This window comes from Podarcis vaucheri, assembly GCF_965113315.1.
Source record: "Podarcis vaucheri genome assembly, chromosome: 4".
In the NCBI taxonomy this organism is placed as follows: Eukaryota; Metazoa; Chordata; class Lepidosauria; order Squamata; family Lacertidae; genus Podarcis; species Podarcis vaucheri.
The window spans coordinates 78,338,780-78,357,642 of record NC_138762.1 but is presented as its reverse complement, the minus strand read 5'-3'; the positions used below and the strand labels follow the sequence as shown (position 1 = coordinate 78,357,642).

Here is an 18,863-nt window from a genome sequence, read left to right as displayed (position 1 = left end):
CTACTCTTATTGCACTGTGATACAGTAATTTTCACATGTGCCTGCCAGCCCAATGCACTATAACATAAATGGCTTTTTTTCCAAGTTCTATTGTGCATACAGTAAAGCTCAGTTGTGTCCAACTGGGAAAAGCCTGGGACACCAGCCAGAGAAAGGGAAAAAACCTATTGCTACTGAACAAAAACAGATACAGGTGCGTTACCAGTAACATGGCCTGCTCCTGGAGCAGCTGCTGCTGAAGAATTTCCAAGTGCCGCTGCTCCTCTTCTAGCTGTCGCCTGATATACTCCTGTCACACAGAAATTACCCAGCAATAAAATTGTTCACAACAGGAATGCATCGAAACCACCTGAGTAGCAAAACCACCCCAGGCAACCTTCAGGTGACAATTCACTTCTGGTGAATCGCTTCTTGTGAATCCTCAGTGAACAAGTTAAGAAAACCCTATCACCTAAAGCAGTGTTTCCCAAACTTAGGCGTCCAGCTGTTATTTTTGGACTACATTTCCCATCATCCTTGACCACATCCTGTTACCTAGGAATGATGGGAGTTGTAGTCCAAAGACAGCTGGAGACCCAAGTTTGGGAAACACTGACCTAAAGTAATGGCTGAAAAGTACTCCACTAAAAGACTAAGATGGTTTTTGAGAAAGTCAGGTGGGAAGAGTTCCTAGGTTGTCTGATGAATTTTGAAAAATGTTTATTAAAGAAAAAAATAAGCAAAAATGTATTTTTGAAACAAACCGAGAGTTAAAAACACAACAAGTCTTACCAACACAGCCAACGCAAAACCACATGCAACTTTTATTAAAATAATTAGTTTTAGGCACTGTGTGATGAACCGTTAGCAACAGCTAGAGCCAGGCTTCGTTAAGGCATCCCTTTTGCAAGCTTCCCACAGGTAACTACTCTGCCAAACACAACTCTAACCTCGACTGTAGATTATCCTAACCTCTGTCATCAGAGCAATGCCAGTCTTGCCCAAGTATGTGGTGGTTATGACAAAACACAAATAAACAAACATCCACTAGAGAACAGGTAGAAGACCAATAAAGCCTTTTCATCTGGAAATCTAAGCCTTACGCTTCAGAAGTCAAACACTGCTTTGTCTGGCGCACTAAACCAAGCCTAAATATGCAGCACCATATCCAAAGCTAAGAAGATCCTACCATGCAAATTAATAAATGTAGGTAACATAAAACACATGCACTGAAACACAGAGAGACAGTGTATGCAAAAGCAATTAATGATTCAGTGCTGTGGCAAAATGGGAGCTACTTGAAATCTCATGAAGGAAAAGAAATGATGTATACAGATTTGTTATATGCACCTCTTGCAAATCCAGAGTTCAGGTGAAGTGAAGACAGAAGTGTAATTTCTTAAAATCAGCCATAGGGATAGAGTTTGAATAACATCTCTCTGAGTTGCCATCGTATTGTTAGAAGGTTGGGTTTTCCCCCCCTTAGCCCCGGTCCAATTCTAGTCGCATGCAACTAGCAATCTCAAATGGATTTGTGTATCATCTCTGTGCCACTCAATGGGGCCCAGATGTGCAGTGCAAGGTGGATGTTTGCTGCACGCAGGAGCCCTCTTCTCAGAACGTGCGGAAGGGGCAGAAATGCCCACCTAGTCCCACCCCAAACATCCCTGTCCCCAACTTCTAGAGCTTCAGGCCTTCATAAATTGTGCATTAATGCAGAAGGCAAAATCTCACTGTGTTCTGTTGAATGTGCTCAGAAACTTCTGGATGATCGACCTAATGCCCCATTCAGATCTTCCCTCTCAATGCATGATAGACTGACCCCACAGCTGGCAGGAAAAGGGATGTTGGGAGTGAGACGAGGTGTGCAGCCTCCACATGTTCGCAGGGCTACAAAGGCCGCCTTCTGCATGCAGAATTTCCTGATTTGGGGCAATTTACCGCCATTTCATAGGACAACCTAGCACACATGGGTATCTAATAGTAGGTAACATTTCTGCCATTATGTGCTTCAGTTACTTAATATTCATTTTTACCATTTCAGAATTCTCAAAATAAATGTCACAGCAGGGGAGGGGAAATTGTTGCAATCCAAGTACAATTACCCATAGTGGCAAGCGCTTTTTTTTTCTTTCCCTGAATACAAAGTGTTAAGTTATTTCAGGCCCAATTATGTAACCACTTACACGGAATATTGTTTTCCTAGTACTGACATTGATACATATATTAAGGCATTTGATTTGATTTTTTACATCATGTATCAAATTATAATTTATTTTAAGCAGGCAAGGCTGATACGATTTGGAAAACAGGCCCCTATTAAGGCGTTTTAGTGTACAAGCCTGCAAAATATATATATGCACAGTTTGACTTTGGCATTTGAAAGATCGTAACAGCACAAAACCTAAGGCCCATCTTGCCTCAGTTTAATGAATGTAATGGAAATTCACCCACCATGTCAAGCAATTTAAATGTCATAGCTCTGTGTAATAAATTTCCATATGTGCTATAGCGAGTGACTAAGAAGGAGATTGAAGAGCCAAATATAATTCAATATAAAGCTCAGCTTCTCCAGCCTTCTTTGGGTGTGTGTCCCACCCCTAAATAAAATTTTATTTTGAAGCCCATTAGGTGTGACATATGCAACAAATATTCTTTTTACATGCAATATGGATGCTTCTTTGACCACGCAAGGCTTCCTGCTGGTTTTCTTCAATATTTTGTTCTGGTGGGGAGGGAAATCATACTTAATTCGCATTGTTTCTGACTTACCTGCTCTCTCTCTACTCTCCGCTTTTCCTCCTCTGCTCTCCTTCTCTCCTCTTCTTCCTTGCGCCTCTTTTCCATTTCCTCCATTCGTTTCTTCTCCTCCTGCTCTCTCCTTCTTTGCTCCCGCTCTTGCTGCCTCCGAGCTTCCCGTTCTCTTCTTTGTTGCTGCATTTAAAATATGTATATATCGTGATGTATACAAATATCTCACCTCACCCAACTCTTAAATCAACCAAGTTCAGCTTTTTATTTTTCTGTCTAAGGATACTTGAGTTTTTTGCCAAAACATTGGTCAGATTTGCACCTCCTGCCCAGAACATCCTTTGGATTTCCAATTCTCAAATTTTGGAATGCAGTTATTGGCCCAATACAATATCAAAATGCAGCACATCTGGAGAGAACACACTATAAAAATGTATATTTTAAGATAGATATTTTTCAAAAATGCTATTTATATACAGTACATATTTAAATTTGAATTTCTGTGTGGGTGTTTTTCTAAATGCACATTAATTTATATACAGCATGAAACAAATCTATGAAGCAATACATGCAAAAGTGGCAGATACTAGAAACATACTAGAGGGATGCATCAATCAAGTTTAAATGTTACTTCTCAACTTGAGGTTGGCTTCCATATAAAATCCCTAACTGATGCTCGCTGGGCCAGTAACCATCTCTTACCCTTACCTACTGCACACTGTTGCTGTGAGGATAAAATGAGAAAGGGGAGAACTATTTATGCCCTCTTGTCTCCTTGGAGAAAAGGTGTAGGATAAACATTATAATAAGAAGTAATATTGTTGCCACTAGTGCAAAAATGCTGTGTGTGATTAAAAAGTTGATCAGATGGAGACATCTGCTCCAATGTTTCCTGGGACGGCTTGGGAAACAATGGAGCACGTCTTCCTGTTTCAGAAGTACCCCAATCACCTATCAACGGCAATACACAAATGAGGGAGGAGGTGCCTTGTTCAGTGTAGCTGCCACCGATTTTGCTGCTGGTGGGAGACCAGGTTGGACTTGCAGCTCAGTAGTTCACACACACAGCCTACAAAAAAAAGCCCCTCCAGCCCATCTCAATACTGTTATGCAGGACTGCAGGAATTTGGGGCTTTTCCTATAGGCCCAGCTTATATTGCTGCTTTGCCTAATATCCAGCCTGAATAGTTCTAGAGAACACAAGAATGTATTGTCTTAAGGAATGGGTTGTTGGACATGTATTGCAGTAGTTCACCAGGATCTTTGCTGGATTCTATCTCAGTGCATAGCCGGGGTTTCTCACATTCAGGGTACACGCTCCATTTAATATACCACGTTGGCTTTCAAACTCTTATTTAAATTTTGAAAAAGAATGCATTTCCAATGCAACTCTGCAAAAAAACCTCTGTCAAATCCATCTGGGTGTGTGCCAGTATTTGGAAAGCAATCCCATATTTTAAAAGGGCTGGCATTACATCCCCAGAAACTACATATTGTATAAAACAATCCTGTAATCCCTGTCACAAAACATATGGGAAAATGCTATATAGATCGCCTTAAACCCACTACCCAAAACAAAGCAATCCATGGCTTCTTTACTATCAATATTCAGTCCGCTAAAGAACATATGAAAAAGGACTTCAAATATTTGGGGGGGGAGCGGGGAGAGAATCATTCAACTTCCCTTGATTTACTTTATTGCATTTGCAACACATAAGGTGAATTGAGGACACAGTCCTCAAGCCACTTGACTCATATTTTTTCAGTTTCTGATTTGCTTCCTCTTCTCCCTAAATAGTTCATTTGGTCAACATTCTTCCAAGAATCACTATTAGTTATCTGGCCAAAAAGATTCTAAATAGTTTGAGCATTAGTTGTTCTGTTCTTGTTCAAAACTGAAGATTTTTCCAGTCAAATTTTTGTCAGTTAACCCAGTAATAGGGAACATGACAATACAGATTCAACAAAATTCAATAACATGTCTTATTAATACTCAATTCTTCATGGTGCATTGCCATAATTTTAAAACCATGACATACACCAAATCCTTCTAAGCATGTACCAACTGCCTCTGCTCTGTGCAGAACACAAAATCATCTAAGTTGGTAAATGTTTCTGAACACAGTACCCCTTCCATAGCACACCACCTTTTCACAAAGTGAAAATCCTACAAAAAATATGGGAATAAATAACACATTGAACAGAAGCTTCCCCAGTTCCCAGGTTTATGTTACCTGCTCTGCCCACTAGCTAGAAGAATATAATTCCATCTGAGTCACTGCAATCCTGGCTCATTTACAACCCTAGCTAAAACATATAGCTCTGTATATGCATTTCCTTTAAGCAAGAAGGTATAGTATGCCTTCATACGAAACACTTGGGAGAGAGCCCTGAAACCACAGTTTCCCAGTTGGAATGTCACTGGAAACTGTAGTTTAAGAAACCGCAGCATCTTCATCAAAACCAGGTGCTCAAGCAGGGGGAGGAGAAGGGCGAAGAGGAATTGCTTGTTCCTTGGCCAATAAATCATTGTTTGTCATAGTGAAACCATGGCATCTAAGTCGGGGCAAAGTACAATCAAACTTCTAGAAACCTCTGCCAGTTTTAGGCTAGTACATCCGCTGCCTCTGAACAATTGTCATGACATCCGGCAATATGAAAGTTCTATCTGTAGTGTTTAGTCTGTGACAGCTTCATAATAACTGAATGCCAGCGTCAAAAAAAGCACTCATCTGTGAACTAGCCCTCAGGTAATTATTTAAAAGTATTTCAGTCTGCCGGGTCTTGCTGTTTGTGTGAAACTAAGACAAGAATGATTATATAAGAACTTCTAAAAACAACAAAACTGTCTCACAAAGCAGGAAAAAGGCAAACAATTTAAGGAAGCCGTTGAGCGCCTTGTAAACATCAAAACTAAGTGAATGATCATTGTTTTTCAAGACTGGAGTTGGGTGAAAGTAAGCAACACCATGTTTTTCTAGAGCCCAATTTGAGCACTAGCAATCTTGCATTTGTCAATGCAGAGAATCCTGCCCCTAGCTTCTGCGTGAGGAGAATGACCCATCTGAAGTGGAGCTCCACATCTATGTGAGAAGGCCTACTAGAATCAGGAACTCTTGATTGTGTAGAGCTCAAATAAAAGCCTTCCCCCCACACAGTTGCACACATGATGACTTAGTTGTTACACAGAGTCATGCCCTTTTTGTGAAAGGGGTAGGGAGCGAGCCACTAGATGTGTCCTTGGTCACAGCTGCTGTGTTGAAGGAACACACCCCAATTAGGCTTAAATATTGAACATAGGCACCAAGTTGTGCCCAACATTGGTAGGGCTGATGCTATCTGCGTGTGACGACTGTTGCATCAGGAAAGGCCGGCCAGGCCTCCTCTCAACGTGACATCCATGCGCCAGGATGCACTAGTCTGCATGGCGTCTCCCAACGCTGCGCAGCCCAGGGTGACATCCTGCCAGGCTTCCTCTGCCCCCTCAAGATTGGGGGGCTGAGCCCCATCCCAGTGGACATGGGGGGGGGGGTGTAGAGGCCTCAGCCTCATACAGTTGGCACGCCTCATGGTGAATAACCCAGCAGGCAGATATTGGTTACTTTCGGCATGTTTAGGCTAGGGTTACATTTTGTGGGTTTTGTATCACGTCATCATATCATATTTGATGCATTACTGTATTTTAATATTTTGTTGGAAGCCGCCCAGAGTGGCTGGAGAAGCCCGGCCAGATGGGCGGGGTATAAATAAATAAATTATTATTATTATTATTATTATTATTATTATTATTATTATTATTGAAATGGCCTGATAGCCACCAAGCTTTAGCACCCAATTCAGACACTGCAGGACAGAAAGGAAGCTGCAAAACAGGCAAATAAAACTCCCCCTTTGGCTTGGCTATTCCTGATCATTAGACCTATTGCCTCAATCCAAGTACTCTAGAATCAGAAACACTACAGCAGGAGGTGTTTATTCAGGGGCTCCAGCATTTTCAGGATCTTAGGCGAGAATCTGTATCCTTTGGCCCTTTTAACAAAAGGTGAAAAGAGTAGACTTTTCCGTTCTGGCCTGCTTCTACCTCTTCTAGTCTCCTCCTCTGCTCTTTCTGCTGTTCAATGCGCTTTTGTCTCTCTGCCAGCAGCTGTCGCTTGTATTCCTCTTGCTCTCGGAGCTGCTGTTCCTGTAGCAGCTGTTGTCTCCGAAGAGCTTCAGAACGTTCCTTGTTTTCCTGCTGCAATCTCAGGAAATCACGTCTGAGGGTAGATTCTCCAGGCACATTAACAATAGAACTGTAAGGAGGAGAAGGGGGGGGGAGTTATTAAAACCCAAACAAAAGCCAGTAAGTAAATAACTCAAGCATGCTGCTGGGAACTTTTTCATTTCACATCTTTCTTTGATTTCCCCTGGGGAGCACTAAAATGTACAGTAACACTGCAGGAGGGGGGTTGGGAGTGCCAAATCAGCAGAAATCAGAATGTAGTCAATTTTCTCCAGAAGTATGAACAAAAATCTGGGTGTTTTGCTTTCTTGTTTTTAAGAGAAAGTGATCACACACACACACACAGCTGGTTCTTAGTAATCTCCAAGTTATTCACTGCAATGTCTCAAGCATCTTTATGCTTTGAGGTGCTTATCATATCCCAAGACAATGTATTTGCCTAGGCTACCATTTGGTATGTTTGGTATTTCGAGATCTTTAATATTGAGCAAACAAACAATATTTTACATTTCCCCTGCATGATGGGAAATGAGGTCATTGCTTTGCTTCTGGTCATGTGACAGTGGACCACTCGTGTGCCGTTGTTGCAATCATTTAAACATTATTCCATCTTGCGGAGAGGATTAGGCCAAGACGAAGCGAATGAGCTTCACACCTAAGCTGGGATTTGAACCTTGGTGAGCTTTCTGTGCTCAAACAAAATGGCCCAAGCTGCAACACACTCAACTCTAAGCCGGATGGCAATCCTAACAGGGGTTCAGGACAAATGATAAAATAGATTCCCACCCGCCACAAACACAAACACACAGAGAGAGAAACTCCTTATTCTACACCAATCATTAATACAGTGGTGCCCCGCAAGACGAATGCCTCGCAAGACACAAAACTCGCTAGACGAAAGTTTTCCATTTTGGAGGTGCTTCGCAAAACGAATTTCCTATGGGCTTGCTTCGCAAGACGACAATGTCTTGCGAGTTCCTGCTGGTTTTTTTCTCTCCCCCCCCCTTTTTCTAAGCCGTTAAGCCGCTTATCAGCTGATCCGATCAGCAGATAAGCCGCTAAAAGCCGCTAAAAGCAGCTAAAAGCCACTAATAGCGCTAATCCGCTAATCCGTCAATGGGCTTGCTTCGCAAGACGAAAAAACCGCTAGACGAAGAGAATCACAGAATGGATTCTTTTCGTCTTGCGAGGCACCACTGTATTAAGGATTCTACCCCTGCCTTTTAAGAGTAAGACTTTAGTGTCATGGAGGGTGGGGCTATCAAAGGCTATGAGCCACGATGCCTATGTTGTACCTCCACTGGCAGAGGCAACTTGGCCCTTTATACCTGCTGCTGGGAATTAAAGTGAGGAGGGTGCTGTTACACTCCAGGACCTGCTTGGTGGCACCTGTCCAGCTACTGTGAGAAGAGGAGGCTGAACCAGATAGGACTTTGGTCTGCTCTTGTTTTCTTGAGTTTGGTGATCTTGCAAACCAGATGTCCACAGAATTTTTAACTGACCCCTAACATTTCTCTGTTGGATCACCATGTTAGAGATACACTACCTTGGCTCTCCTTCTTGTTCAGGCACTTCCTCTTCCTCTTCCTCACTTCCACTATATTCATACTCAGTTTCATCTGGTAGGAGTTGGATGGAGTGGGGGAGAATGGGGAAGGAGAAAACAGTCATGAAAACAATCGTCCCGGAATGTTTAAACCCCACATTCCAAACAGAACAGAGGAGTTCTATGCAAAAGCTGTTTTATCAGCCAAAGCTTTGGGAAAGCTCTGAGATAAAGATAATAATAGGCAATTTCACCAACATGAGTTTTTTTTAAAAAAAGCAACAACAACTATAGTAATGATGTGAATTTTAGGGAGGCCATTTTAGAAACCCCCGAACGGAAGTAAATGCTCCAGTTTTCAAACTTTTTTGGAACCTGAACGTCCGACGCAGCTTCCGCTCGGGTGCAAGAAGCTCTTGCAACCAATCAGAAACCACGCCTCAGTTGTCAAATGTTTCGGAAGCCGAACAGGCTTCCAGAACAGATTGCGTTCAACAGCCAAGGTTTGATTGTATTCATTAAATCATAACACGCATCTTGTTTTTCCTTAAATTATAGGCAAGGAGGGTGGGTGTCTTACTGGGAAGGCAGCATGAGGGAGGTCTGATCTCTTCATTGTCCCACCATGATTGGAAGGTAGATTTTCCCTCCCCATGAGCTATGGCTAGGAGCCTTAGAGGGAAAATTCCCCAAGGTTGCCAATGGCTTCTAGCCATGCAGAAAAGTTAGGGTTGCTTGGGATCATGATGAGGCACTGGAGAAATAAGTCTCCCCTCCCCACACCCAGTAAGAATTGGCCCACCTGTAACCTGTAATTATTGAAGGGAAATCAAAATATGTATCTGCATGCTACGTGTTAAGTGAGCATCTAGTTTGGTCCTTAGTTTGTAAACCAGAACACCTGTGATTTATTTTATATACCGCTCTAGAACAAACCTTACTACTACAACATGCACACAAGCACTGTGGATGTAGTTTCAAAAAGATCACATACCCTTTTCGCCTCTCTTCTTCTTGGTTCTGTCTATGTGATCTTTAAGCTGGATTCGGACTTGCCTTTCATTTGGCTGATCGCGTATAAATGGATGTTTTAAAAGCTGCTCTGTAGAAGGTCGTTGCATATAGTTCTTCACTAAACAGCCCTCTATAAAACTAAAGAACTTTTTTGACCTGAGCAAAAAGAAAATGACACACATTTCAAGTCACTTTGACAAGATCAGAATTTATTTAGCAAGGTTCGCCTTGCATCCTAAAAAGTGGCAGGACCAATCTCTGACAAACAAATTTGGCTGAATGCAACACAAAATATGAGGGCAATAACTTCACAAGGAAAAGCAAATTATATTTGCATGTATCTAAGTACGTTAAGGATCTTAGGGGAGTCATTATCATATTTTTCTAACTCAATAACAAATGCAAGCAGTGCTATACAAATTTAGAGAGTTATCTTTCTAGAAGTAAATGGTAAGTAAGTTCCTGGTTCAAACAGAGCCTTTTTCTGGGGAAATAGTTTTAAATTAGCATGAGTCCCCATTCTGGCCAATCAATCAATATAGAGATCCTCAGGAACATCAGGTGCACATGATCAGTCAGTCAGTCATTCTCTCTCTCTCTCTCTCTCGCTCTCTCTCTCTCTCTCTCTCTCTCTCTCACACACACACACACACACACACAAATTCAACAAAGGAACAACTCCATTTAATTTCCTTAAATGCAATTTATAAAAAGAGTTCTAAAACATTAGCACAAGAACTCTGCATTTCTGAACATAACTAGAGTCACCTTGAGGTTCTCAGTGGCTGTCAAAGTTATACATAAAAGTGGTTTGGCTTAAAAAATACAATCTGATAGAGGTAATGAATTTCTGTCATCTGGTGAGATGGATAACCATACCATTCGCTGTTTGCAATTATTATAGTGAAAGACTTCATGAATTTTAACAAATACCTTCAACATGGAAGCCAGCAGTTGGGTGGCATTTGCCCACTCCCTTATTATAGGTTGTGTCATTTTCAGCTTCAGTGGCTGCAGAATTTGTCAGCTTAACAAGAAGCTGGTGTCAACCATGCCTATCTTTTTTTTCTTTATTTTAACGTGTAAGCATTGTTAAGAACCATTAAAACTATATAATGATCTCAGCTAGGGCTCTCACTCAGCAATTAATAATTTTCAGACACCTGTGAATTATTTTTCAGGTCTTTAGAAGTAACACAATGGCCACTTTTGGACACTAAACCCAAGTTCAGCACTACATAAACAACCCTAGCAAGCTGCTGGGCTTGAATACGAAAGCTTTTCCTGGTCATTTCATCCCAACCATGGACCATGTTTAACACCACCTATGGTTGGTTTTAGCAACCCAGCTTTATAATTCACAGTTCCCATTTTTCTTATTCTGAAACTCGCCATAGTTGTGTTAAATCACAATCCTAAGTTTGAAAGTAATGACAAGCAACATTTAAAGGAAAGTGAAAACTTCTGAACAGCTCCTGAGCGCAGGAAGAGGAGGAGAAAGCAGATCACACAAGCCTTAAAAAAGGCAAGGCACATTCAATGTAGCTCTGAACAGTGGTTCTGCATTATGTCCAAACGTGGCTTTTCTGTCTTGTGAAAGGGAAAATGCTGTATTACAACCAATACACAACTTCCCATTATAGCAACCACATACCATTTCTTAGATTTTAGCCGTGGAGGAGGATTTCTAGGAATAAGAAACAGGGCGCGCATTGGATGCATGTCGCAGAGAGCTAGAAATAAATAAGAAAAAAAAAGCATTTCATTCTCTGCACCGAGGCATTTTATGGAAATTGCTATTTCTGATAACCCATAGAAACGGGGGGGGGGAGGACTTGAGACTTAAATTTCCTTGGCAAGACTATCCACTAGAGATTGTTCTTCGCAGTTTACACAAACACAAAGCATTGATACTGCTGCAGCATATCTGTTTGAAGATCTGATGTCTCTCATCAGGAAGTTTATATGGATTCAATAAATTTCAGTTACAAGGTTTCTCCCATTGTTTTGTTTCTATAGCCCTAGCACAACCACAAAGTAATGATTTGGCACAGGGCTGTCTGGCAAAAGGCGCTACTATTTATAGTGCTTTATTTTTATGCTGCTAGAGGAGGTGGGGTGGGAATCCAAGAGAACAGAAATCGACGGCTGTGCTTTCAAAAATCTCAAGTGCAAGCTTAGGTTACAAAGAGCAAGTTAAAATATAGGTTTCAGAATTTTAAAAAAACAGAAAAAAACCATCAGGCCAATAGAAAATGGATACATATCACTTACGAGGAGCACCTTCTGCCATCTCGATAGCTGTAATGCCACATGACCAAAGGTCACTCTGCAAAAAGACGCCATATGTTAGCAAACACATTTATCCATTTTTCTTTTCAGTCTCTGATGCACTGCATATCGAATTGCGGAAACCTAGACTTTCCTTTTACCTTATTATGGGTGGGGAAAACAATACCCAAATAAGAATATTTAAACTGAGTAATGGAGAACTTATTGTTTAGCATCTACACAGCCAATCTCATATGTTAAGTCAAACTCTAAGTAAGACTATGTTGGATTTAAATAAATATTGCAAGTTTCCCCCCCCCCCTTTACACTCCCCCTCCCCTCCAACAACCCCGCCCCCCCTGTCTTCCCTCCATGTAATAACATTTCTGGAATTTTTACAAATCAAAAACTTTTTGCTATTTGGTGAATGTAATTACATAGAAACCAAACAAAATTGAGGGGTGCTGACACCAACAGAAAGCAAATATGGAGCTAAACTAAGCTCAAGGAAGACTCCTAAAATACACACTTGAAGAGGAAGGCTTAAAAAAATTACTCCAAAGAGGTCATAGCCATGTTGCTTATTCTATTACAAAATAAACATAGGGATGAATTTCTGATTATAGGAGGCAAGAAGACTTGAGATGCTACTGCTGTTTTTCCATGGGCTAGTTGTCCTAAGCTCCAGTTCCCAAGTATTCCCGCATTGCTCTTGTAGGATGAGATACATAAAATTAATTTTTTCCAGGATGTTTGGTAGATTAAAGAAAATCTTAACATTTTAGTGCTGCCCAGAGATAGAAATGTCTCTGTCAGCAATAACAGACAGGAGATAACAATTATGGGTGGAGGAACACTTTGATTTCCCAGAAGAGATCCACTAGGTGGCAATTTGAGGACACTGTGATAGCTAAAAGGACAGCCTTATTCACCACTATCACAACAACTGCAAATTCGTAACATTATCAGTGTCATAATTCATCTTCTTTGGCACATGAGGAGATACCAGGGCTCATTTCCTGAGGCCCTTCTTCGTGGGCCTCCTCCGTGAGAGGTCCAGAGAGTGGCAGCACGAGAACAGGCTTTTCCTGCCATGGCTCCCCATTTGCTGAAGGGTGCCAGCCAGAAACATTTATCTATAACCAGGCCTTTAGCTAATTTAACAATCTATGGCTGTGGTGGTGGCAGCGATACTGTTTTTGTTCGTTATTAGGGTAGGTAATCTTTGTGTTTTTAATATTGTAAACAGCACTAAGACCTTCTGATGAAGAGTGGTATAGAAATTTTAATGATGATGATGATGATGATGATGATGCTCCCTTGTCCACTTCTTCTGTCCTTCCCTTCTCTCACATATTCTCAAAATCGACTGTGTTTCAGTGCACTATGATATACCTAATAAAAATAGTATCTCGTCTTACATAAGATCTTATTCTCAAAGGCAATTAAGGATTTCAAGTTCCCAAGCTTTATTTAGATTAATGCACTGTTTCTAGCAATGAGAATTAAATATTTTATTCTCTTTTCTCCTGTGATTGCCTAAGACGTGCTTAGAGATTTCCATAAGGCTGCTTTAAAAGGAACCTAGCTTTAAAGGAGAAGGAGAAGGAAACAAATTATGAAACAAGACCATTTAACCTTGATAGCCCTTAAAGACTGATGTTTGTTGCATCTATTGATGCTCAGACAGAAAAAGTCAAATAAGGACAATCATCTCATATAATACCAGTTTCAGATGAACAACTAAACCATAGCATGGGTGAATGTTTGCTTCCCCCGGCTTCCTCAAGTTAGGGAAGAATGAAAGCTTCCTCTTAGAACAAATCAGAGTTGCATGTTATGTCCAAAGAAACCAGGGTCTTAAACCACAACACAACAAACTTTGGTTTCTTTTGAAGCTGAACTTCAGTTCTCCTTTCACAGAAGAAGAAATGGAGGTGGGATGGGAGAATCACATCAACCAGGGGTGACCCTTGGCGCAATTTCATGTGAGCTGCACAGAAAGAAAGAGTGGAGGAAAGGAGAATTTAGGGACACCTTCACATTTCCAATGGGATGCGGGTGGCGCTGTGGGTTAAACCACAGAGCCTAGGACTTGCCAATCAGAAGGTTGGTGGTTCGAATCCCCATAACTGGGTGAGCTCCTGTTGCTCGCTCCCTGCTCCTGCCAACCTAGCAGTTCGAAAGCATGTCAAAGTGCAAGTAGATAAATAGGTACCACTCTGGCGGGAAGGTAAATGGCGTTTCCGTGCGCTGCTCTGGTTCACCAGAAGCGGCTTAGTCATGATGGCCACATGACCTGTATGCCGGCTCCCTCGGCCAATAAAGTGAGATGAGCGCCGCAACCCCAGTGTCAGTCACGACTGGACCTAATGGTCCTTTACCTTCACATTTCCAACACTGAAAGCCCTCTATGAAGAGTGTGAGAGAGGGGAGAAGGGAGTATGAAACTTGTGTGCAGACACTCAACTTTGACTGTCCATGTATTTATTTTCACTGTGTGCACACACCCACAAGCTGCACAAAGTCACACACACAAATGTAAAGGTTGTCTTAAGATTGTCACGAGGGTTTCATGCTCCTTCCTATATAGGAGTTTTCTGTGTAGGAAATGCACTGTTAAGCTTTATACTACATGCATTAATTTATTAGGTTATACTGTCGGTGCCTGCTTTCCACTCCACTTAATCAACTGTAAGAGAAATTCCTTAGAAAAGCAAAGGCGAGGGGAGGGGGGGAGCGGAGAGAGTCATGTCTTCCAAGCACAGCACCAATGATAAATACAGAATTTGTAGAACACTCAATACACCCCAAGAACTATGTTAAAATTTCTCTTACTCTGTAGTCATATGTAGCATCTGGATTTTCATCACAGGCAATAACTTCTGGGGCCATCCAGTAAGGCGTGCCAATAAAGGTATTTCTCCTACCGACTGTCCTGTCCAGCTGAGCACTAACACCAAAGTCCACTACGTCATGAACAGAAAAAAAGAAGAATCAAAACACACTGAAGCAAGATCTCCAGGGTCACTGTAAAATAAATAGGTGTTCCGGCAATATGCTGCAGATATATACCAAGGCTTCTACAATTCGGAAAATGAGTTAAAATGGACATTTATACGGATCGATGCTAGAAGGTATTCGGCTCATTAGTAGAAAGTAATCTTCAACACATCTCATGGGTTTACTGGCAAGATAGCATCTATATCAAACAAAGGGCTGCAAGAACATTGTCCACAGAATGTTCTTTTCTATCTAGCTGCATGCACAAAGCCAAGTAAGTGGTTCCATTTTTGAAGGAAGAAGGGTGAAATAATCAAGGGCCACGTGCCACATTTAGCAGATTTTGCACATACTAAATCAAACCATGGCTTAGCACAAACAAGTAAACTGTGGGGCTGAGAGGAGATTGTAGTCGCTTTGATTCTCACTGGTCACAGTCATGCTGCACTGAGCTAATCCACCATTTAGCTTAGTGTGTCACCTGAACCTGGTCTCTCTCCAGGCATACAGTGAGCCGTAACCAAAGTTTGTTCTTTGTTTACAGATCATTGTTCGTCAGGGAGAGCTGAACCACAAATGTGGGTTTGGACAAGATGGGAAGCCAAACCACGACGCCACAGAGCTCAACAGCAAGGGAGGAGCAAAATGGCTGCAATATCCTCTCTAGGAAGCTGCGTACGTGCTTGTTCATGCTAAGCCATGGCAGAAGACTTTCTGACACAGAAATTAATCTCTGTATCAAAAAATGCAATTTCCTAAAATGCATGCTATACCAGCAGCTCTTTTTGGGCATCATGGTTACTCATTGGAGAACCAAGGCAATGCTCTTATTTACTTGTTACCAGGAACAACCCACTCAACAAGCAAAAATGCTCTGAAGTCAGATTAAGAGATACAGAAACTAAGCAGAGATTGAATAGGGTCAAGACACAAATGCTACAAGTGGAATCTAGAAATGAATCAGTGCCCTCAAAATGAGAAAACAGCTTAGCTATTTAGTTGCATCACAATAAGTACTCTTTTATAGATCTGACACAGGCATGGATGGAAAACAGATGCTGGAATTCCCTACCCAGGGAGATTCACATGGTGCCAACACTGCTGCCTTTCAAAATGCAGGCTAAATTAATCCTTTCTGCCCAAGCTTTTAATATTAACTAGCATGTTTTATCAGTTGTGCTGCTGTTATATTTGTATTTGTTGTTGCTTAATTGTTTTAACTGGAGTTTTCAGGCATCCTTGAACACAGTTCATAGTTGGAAGGCAGGCTACACATCTTTTAAATGAAGTTTGATAACTTCGTTTTTATAAATCTGGAGTGCCGTGCATAATCACCGTTGATTAAGAGGGTCTAGGCTTATAGGGGCCTGTGCATATTCCCCAAGGCTTTGCAATTCAGCAAGAGAGGGCTGTTTGGACCCCCAAATGGTGACCAAACCCATAGTGGCAACCTTGTCCCAAGTTTGGTTCCTAGACACTTTCAGCACTAAAATACTCTTCATGATGAGCAACATGCTTGCAGCCCCATCTGTGTGCAGTTCCTTGCTGTAGTCCTATCACTGAGGTGAGGGTAGTACTTGCAGGTTTTGCCAAGGACTGCAAAACACATACCCTCTTCCCCCAACACATGGAGGTGGGTAGGGGAGAGAGAAAGGAAGCTGAAACCTCAGAGCTTAATGTTTATGGCATGGCCAGTGATAGCCTGCAGAGTTTAGCTTCATGTCGGCTAAAACATTAAAACGCGGAGGAGAAAGTAAGAAATAATCTATTTTAAAATATAGATTTGCAACCCTCTTCTCTTCAGCCAGATAGCAAATGCTGCCTATTGCTGTATGGAAGAACAGCAACAGCAGAGGAGAAAAGTGAGTAGAACAGGCTAATTAACTTACCCAGTTTCACCTCTGCATTTTCTGTTAGCAATACATTCTGCCCTTTGATATCCCGATGAATCACATGGTGGGCATGGAGATGCGCCAATCCCTGCATTTAAAAAGAAAAAAACAAAAGACTGTAGGGTCGTCTTCCACTTTAAGTTTAACTACATTCTATTGCAACTATTTGACAAAACCATACTATAGACCTTGGGGATTTTTTTCCTCCAGCCCAGCGCAACATGTTCAACTGTAGATGTTTTCAACAGCATGCCACCCATGTAGACCTTACTTGTCAAAAACAAGTGCAGCAATAAGGCGTTGTGCACACATTTTACAAAGGTGAAGCACAACAGCTATTTTAAGAATATATAAATATGTATAGCGTATGCTTGCCTGGCAAGAGTTAATATTATAAGGACCACACTGCAGAATGACAATGAAACCACTTATGGAAGCTATGCAGAGGTATTCAAAGGATATACAAGAAACAAAACAGTGCACTTTTGCCAGGAATATGGAATGACTCAGCTGTGTAAGAGAGGACTAAAAAGCAAATAAATGTTCAGCTTTAGGAAAGGGGTGGTTAAGAAGACATGTGACATAAGGAGTAATTAGGAACACTTGTTTACCACTTCTACTTACTGCATGTTTATTACCTGCCTCAAGCCTCCAGAGGAGGCTAAAAATTGGATGTGACAAACTTAAAAGCACAGTAGCAGTGTGAATTCTAGATGCATTTTTTTCTCTTTAGCTTGTACTGTTATGCAGATGAGCAGATACATAAATCTATTTGGTACAGATAGCGTCTTCAAGCATGGCCAAATTATTGGAGGGAAGGGACAGGAAATGGTTTAGGTTGACCATTTGCTGCAATTATTTGCAGTGCCTTAAGTCTTACTCATTTACTTCCCATTGCATGCTAGGACAGCACTGGAAACTGTATGTAAGTTCTCAAGCAGCACAAAGAACAGGAAGCATGAATCATTCATGCTTCCCCTCACCTCAGTAGGTAACATGCAACACTGGTCCTGTGGGACACCTACTGATCTTCTAGAACTTAAGTGTACGTCCTGATTTTTACAAAGTACTGAGCTGTATGAATGAAGAACTCTGAAATTCCATGAGAAAAGAAGACATGCTTGCTATCCGTCTCCTGTGACAAGTGATGATGACCTGGAAGCAGTGCTTTGCTGAAGTTGGTTCATTTTTCTTTTAGGTATCAGTGTGGGGGGGACAGATAGGCTAGTAAATATTTCTGAGCCAGTTACTTTTGCAAATTTACTGCTGTTCTCTTTTGGTTTCATGAAACTTAATTGTGATGGAGATACTTTAAGTCAAGTGTAAGTGCCAGGTCACTTATTAGCAACACCCCTAATCAGCCAGTTTTCTTTCTTTCTTTCTTTCTTTCTTTCTTTCTTTCTTTCTTTCTCTTTTTTTGCCCACAACGGACATTATTTGAAAGTGCTTTGGACCTGAATGATTAATATTAATAGCACAAAGTTAACTGATTTGCTTTAAACAAAAATCTTTGATCATGATTTACTGTGCCCAAGCTGCTTTTACACCATGTGTTAAAAATAAATGAGGGGATCCAATTAAATTGAACACCGGGCAGGACTGGAATAAAGGCAATGATAATACTGTTCCCCACAAAGAATGCGGACTTGACCTCTGGAATATACAGCTACAGAAGCAGCAGCGGCCATAATTAATAAACAAAATGCCTCCGTGATCTGTTTTGGTAGTGGGTCCATGAAATTTGGGAGGGAAGGATTTATCCGTTCTAGAAAAAGTCTGATATTACCTGGAAGTTAAAAACTTCCAAAGCTCTACTGCAGGGTTTTCCAAACTTGGGTCTCCAGCTGTGGACCACAATTCCCATCGTCCCTGGCCACCAGTCCTGCTAGCTAGGGATGATGGGAGTTGTAGGCCAACAACAGCTGGAAACCCAGGTTTGGAAAACCCTGCTCTACTGCATCAAGCCTCAATCCTGCCAACCAACAATCAGGTGGCGGCCTTGCCAGAAATGGTTTTTTACCACCACCTATTCTGATACACCAACCGCAGCCTCTCATTGGAGGTAAATGGTCTATCCATTGTTACATAAGATATGGTAATCGGGCACTCTACACAGACCTGCCCTTGAAAAGAAGGTCCAAAAAAATCATGTGTGGTGCTAAACCCATTCCTAGCCCTATCACTT

At 41.5% G+C, this 18,863-nt stretch overlaps 1 protein-coding gene across 4 annotated transcripts in view; it reads right to left on the bottom strand.

Moving 5' to 3' along the window:
* The window catches only part of MAP4K4 (mitogen-activated protein kinase kinase kinase kinase 4), a 130,559-nt gene that overhangs the window by 33,308 nt on the left and 78,388 nt on the right, over window positions 1–18,863 (bottom strand). For all 4 annotated transcript variants that reach the window (XM_082218922.1, XM_082218923.1, XM_082218924.1 and 1 more), the window contains exons 6-14: window positions 16,676–16,766; window positions 14,622–14,752; window positions 11,787–11,841; window positions 11,167–11,245; window positions 9,493–9,668; window positions 8,499–8,571; window positions 6,812–7,022; window positions 2,752–2,913; window positions 203–289 (exon numbers count right to left, since the gene is read on the bottom strand). In XM_082218922.1, coding sequence (XP_082075048.1) covers window positions 203–289; window positions 2,752–2,913; window positions 6,812–7,022; window positions 8,499–8,571; window positions 9,493–9,668; window positions 11,167–11,245; window positions 11,787–11,841; window positions 14,622–14,752; window positions 16,676–16,766 — 1,065 coding nt within the window. The remainder of the gene's footprint in view (window positions 1–202; window positions 290–2,751; window positions 2,914–6,811; window positions 7,023–8,498; window positions 8,572–9,492; window positions 9,669–11,166; window positions 11,246–11,786; window positions 11,842–14,621; window positions 14,753–16,675; window positions 16,767–18,863) is intronic.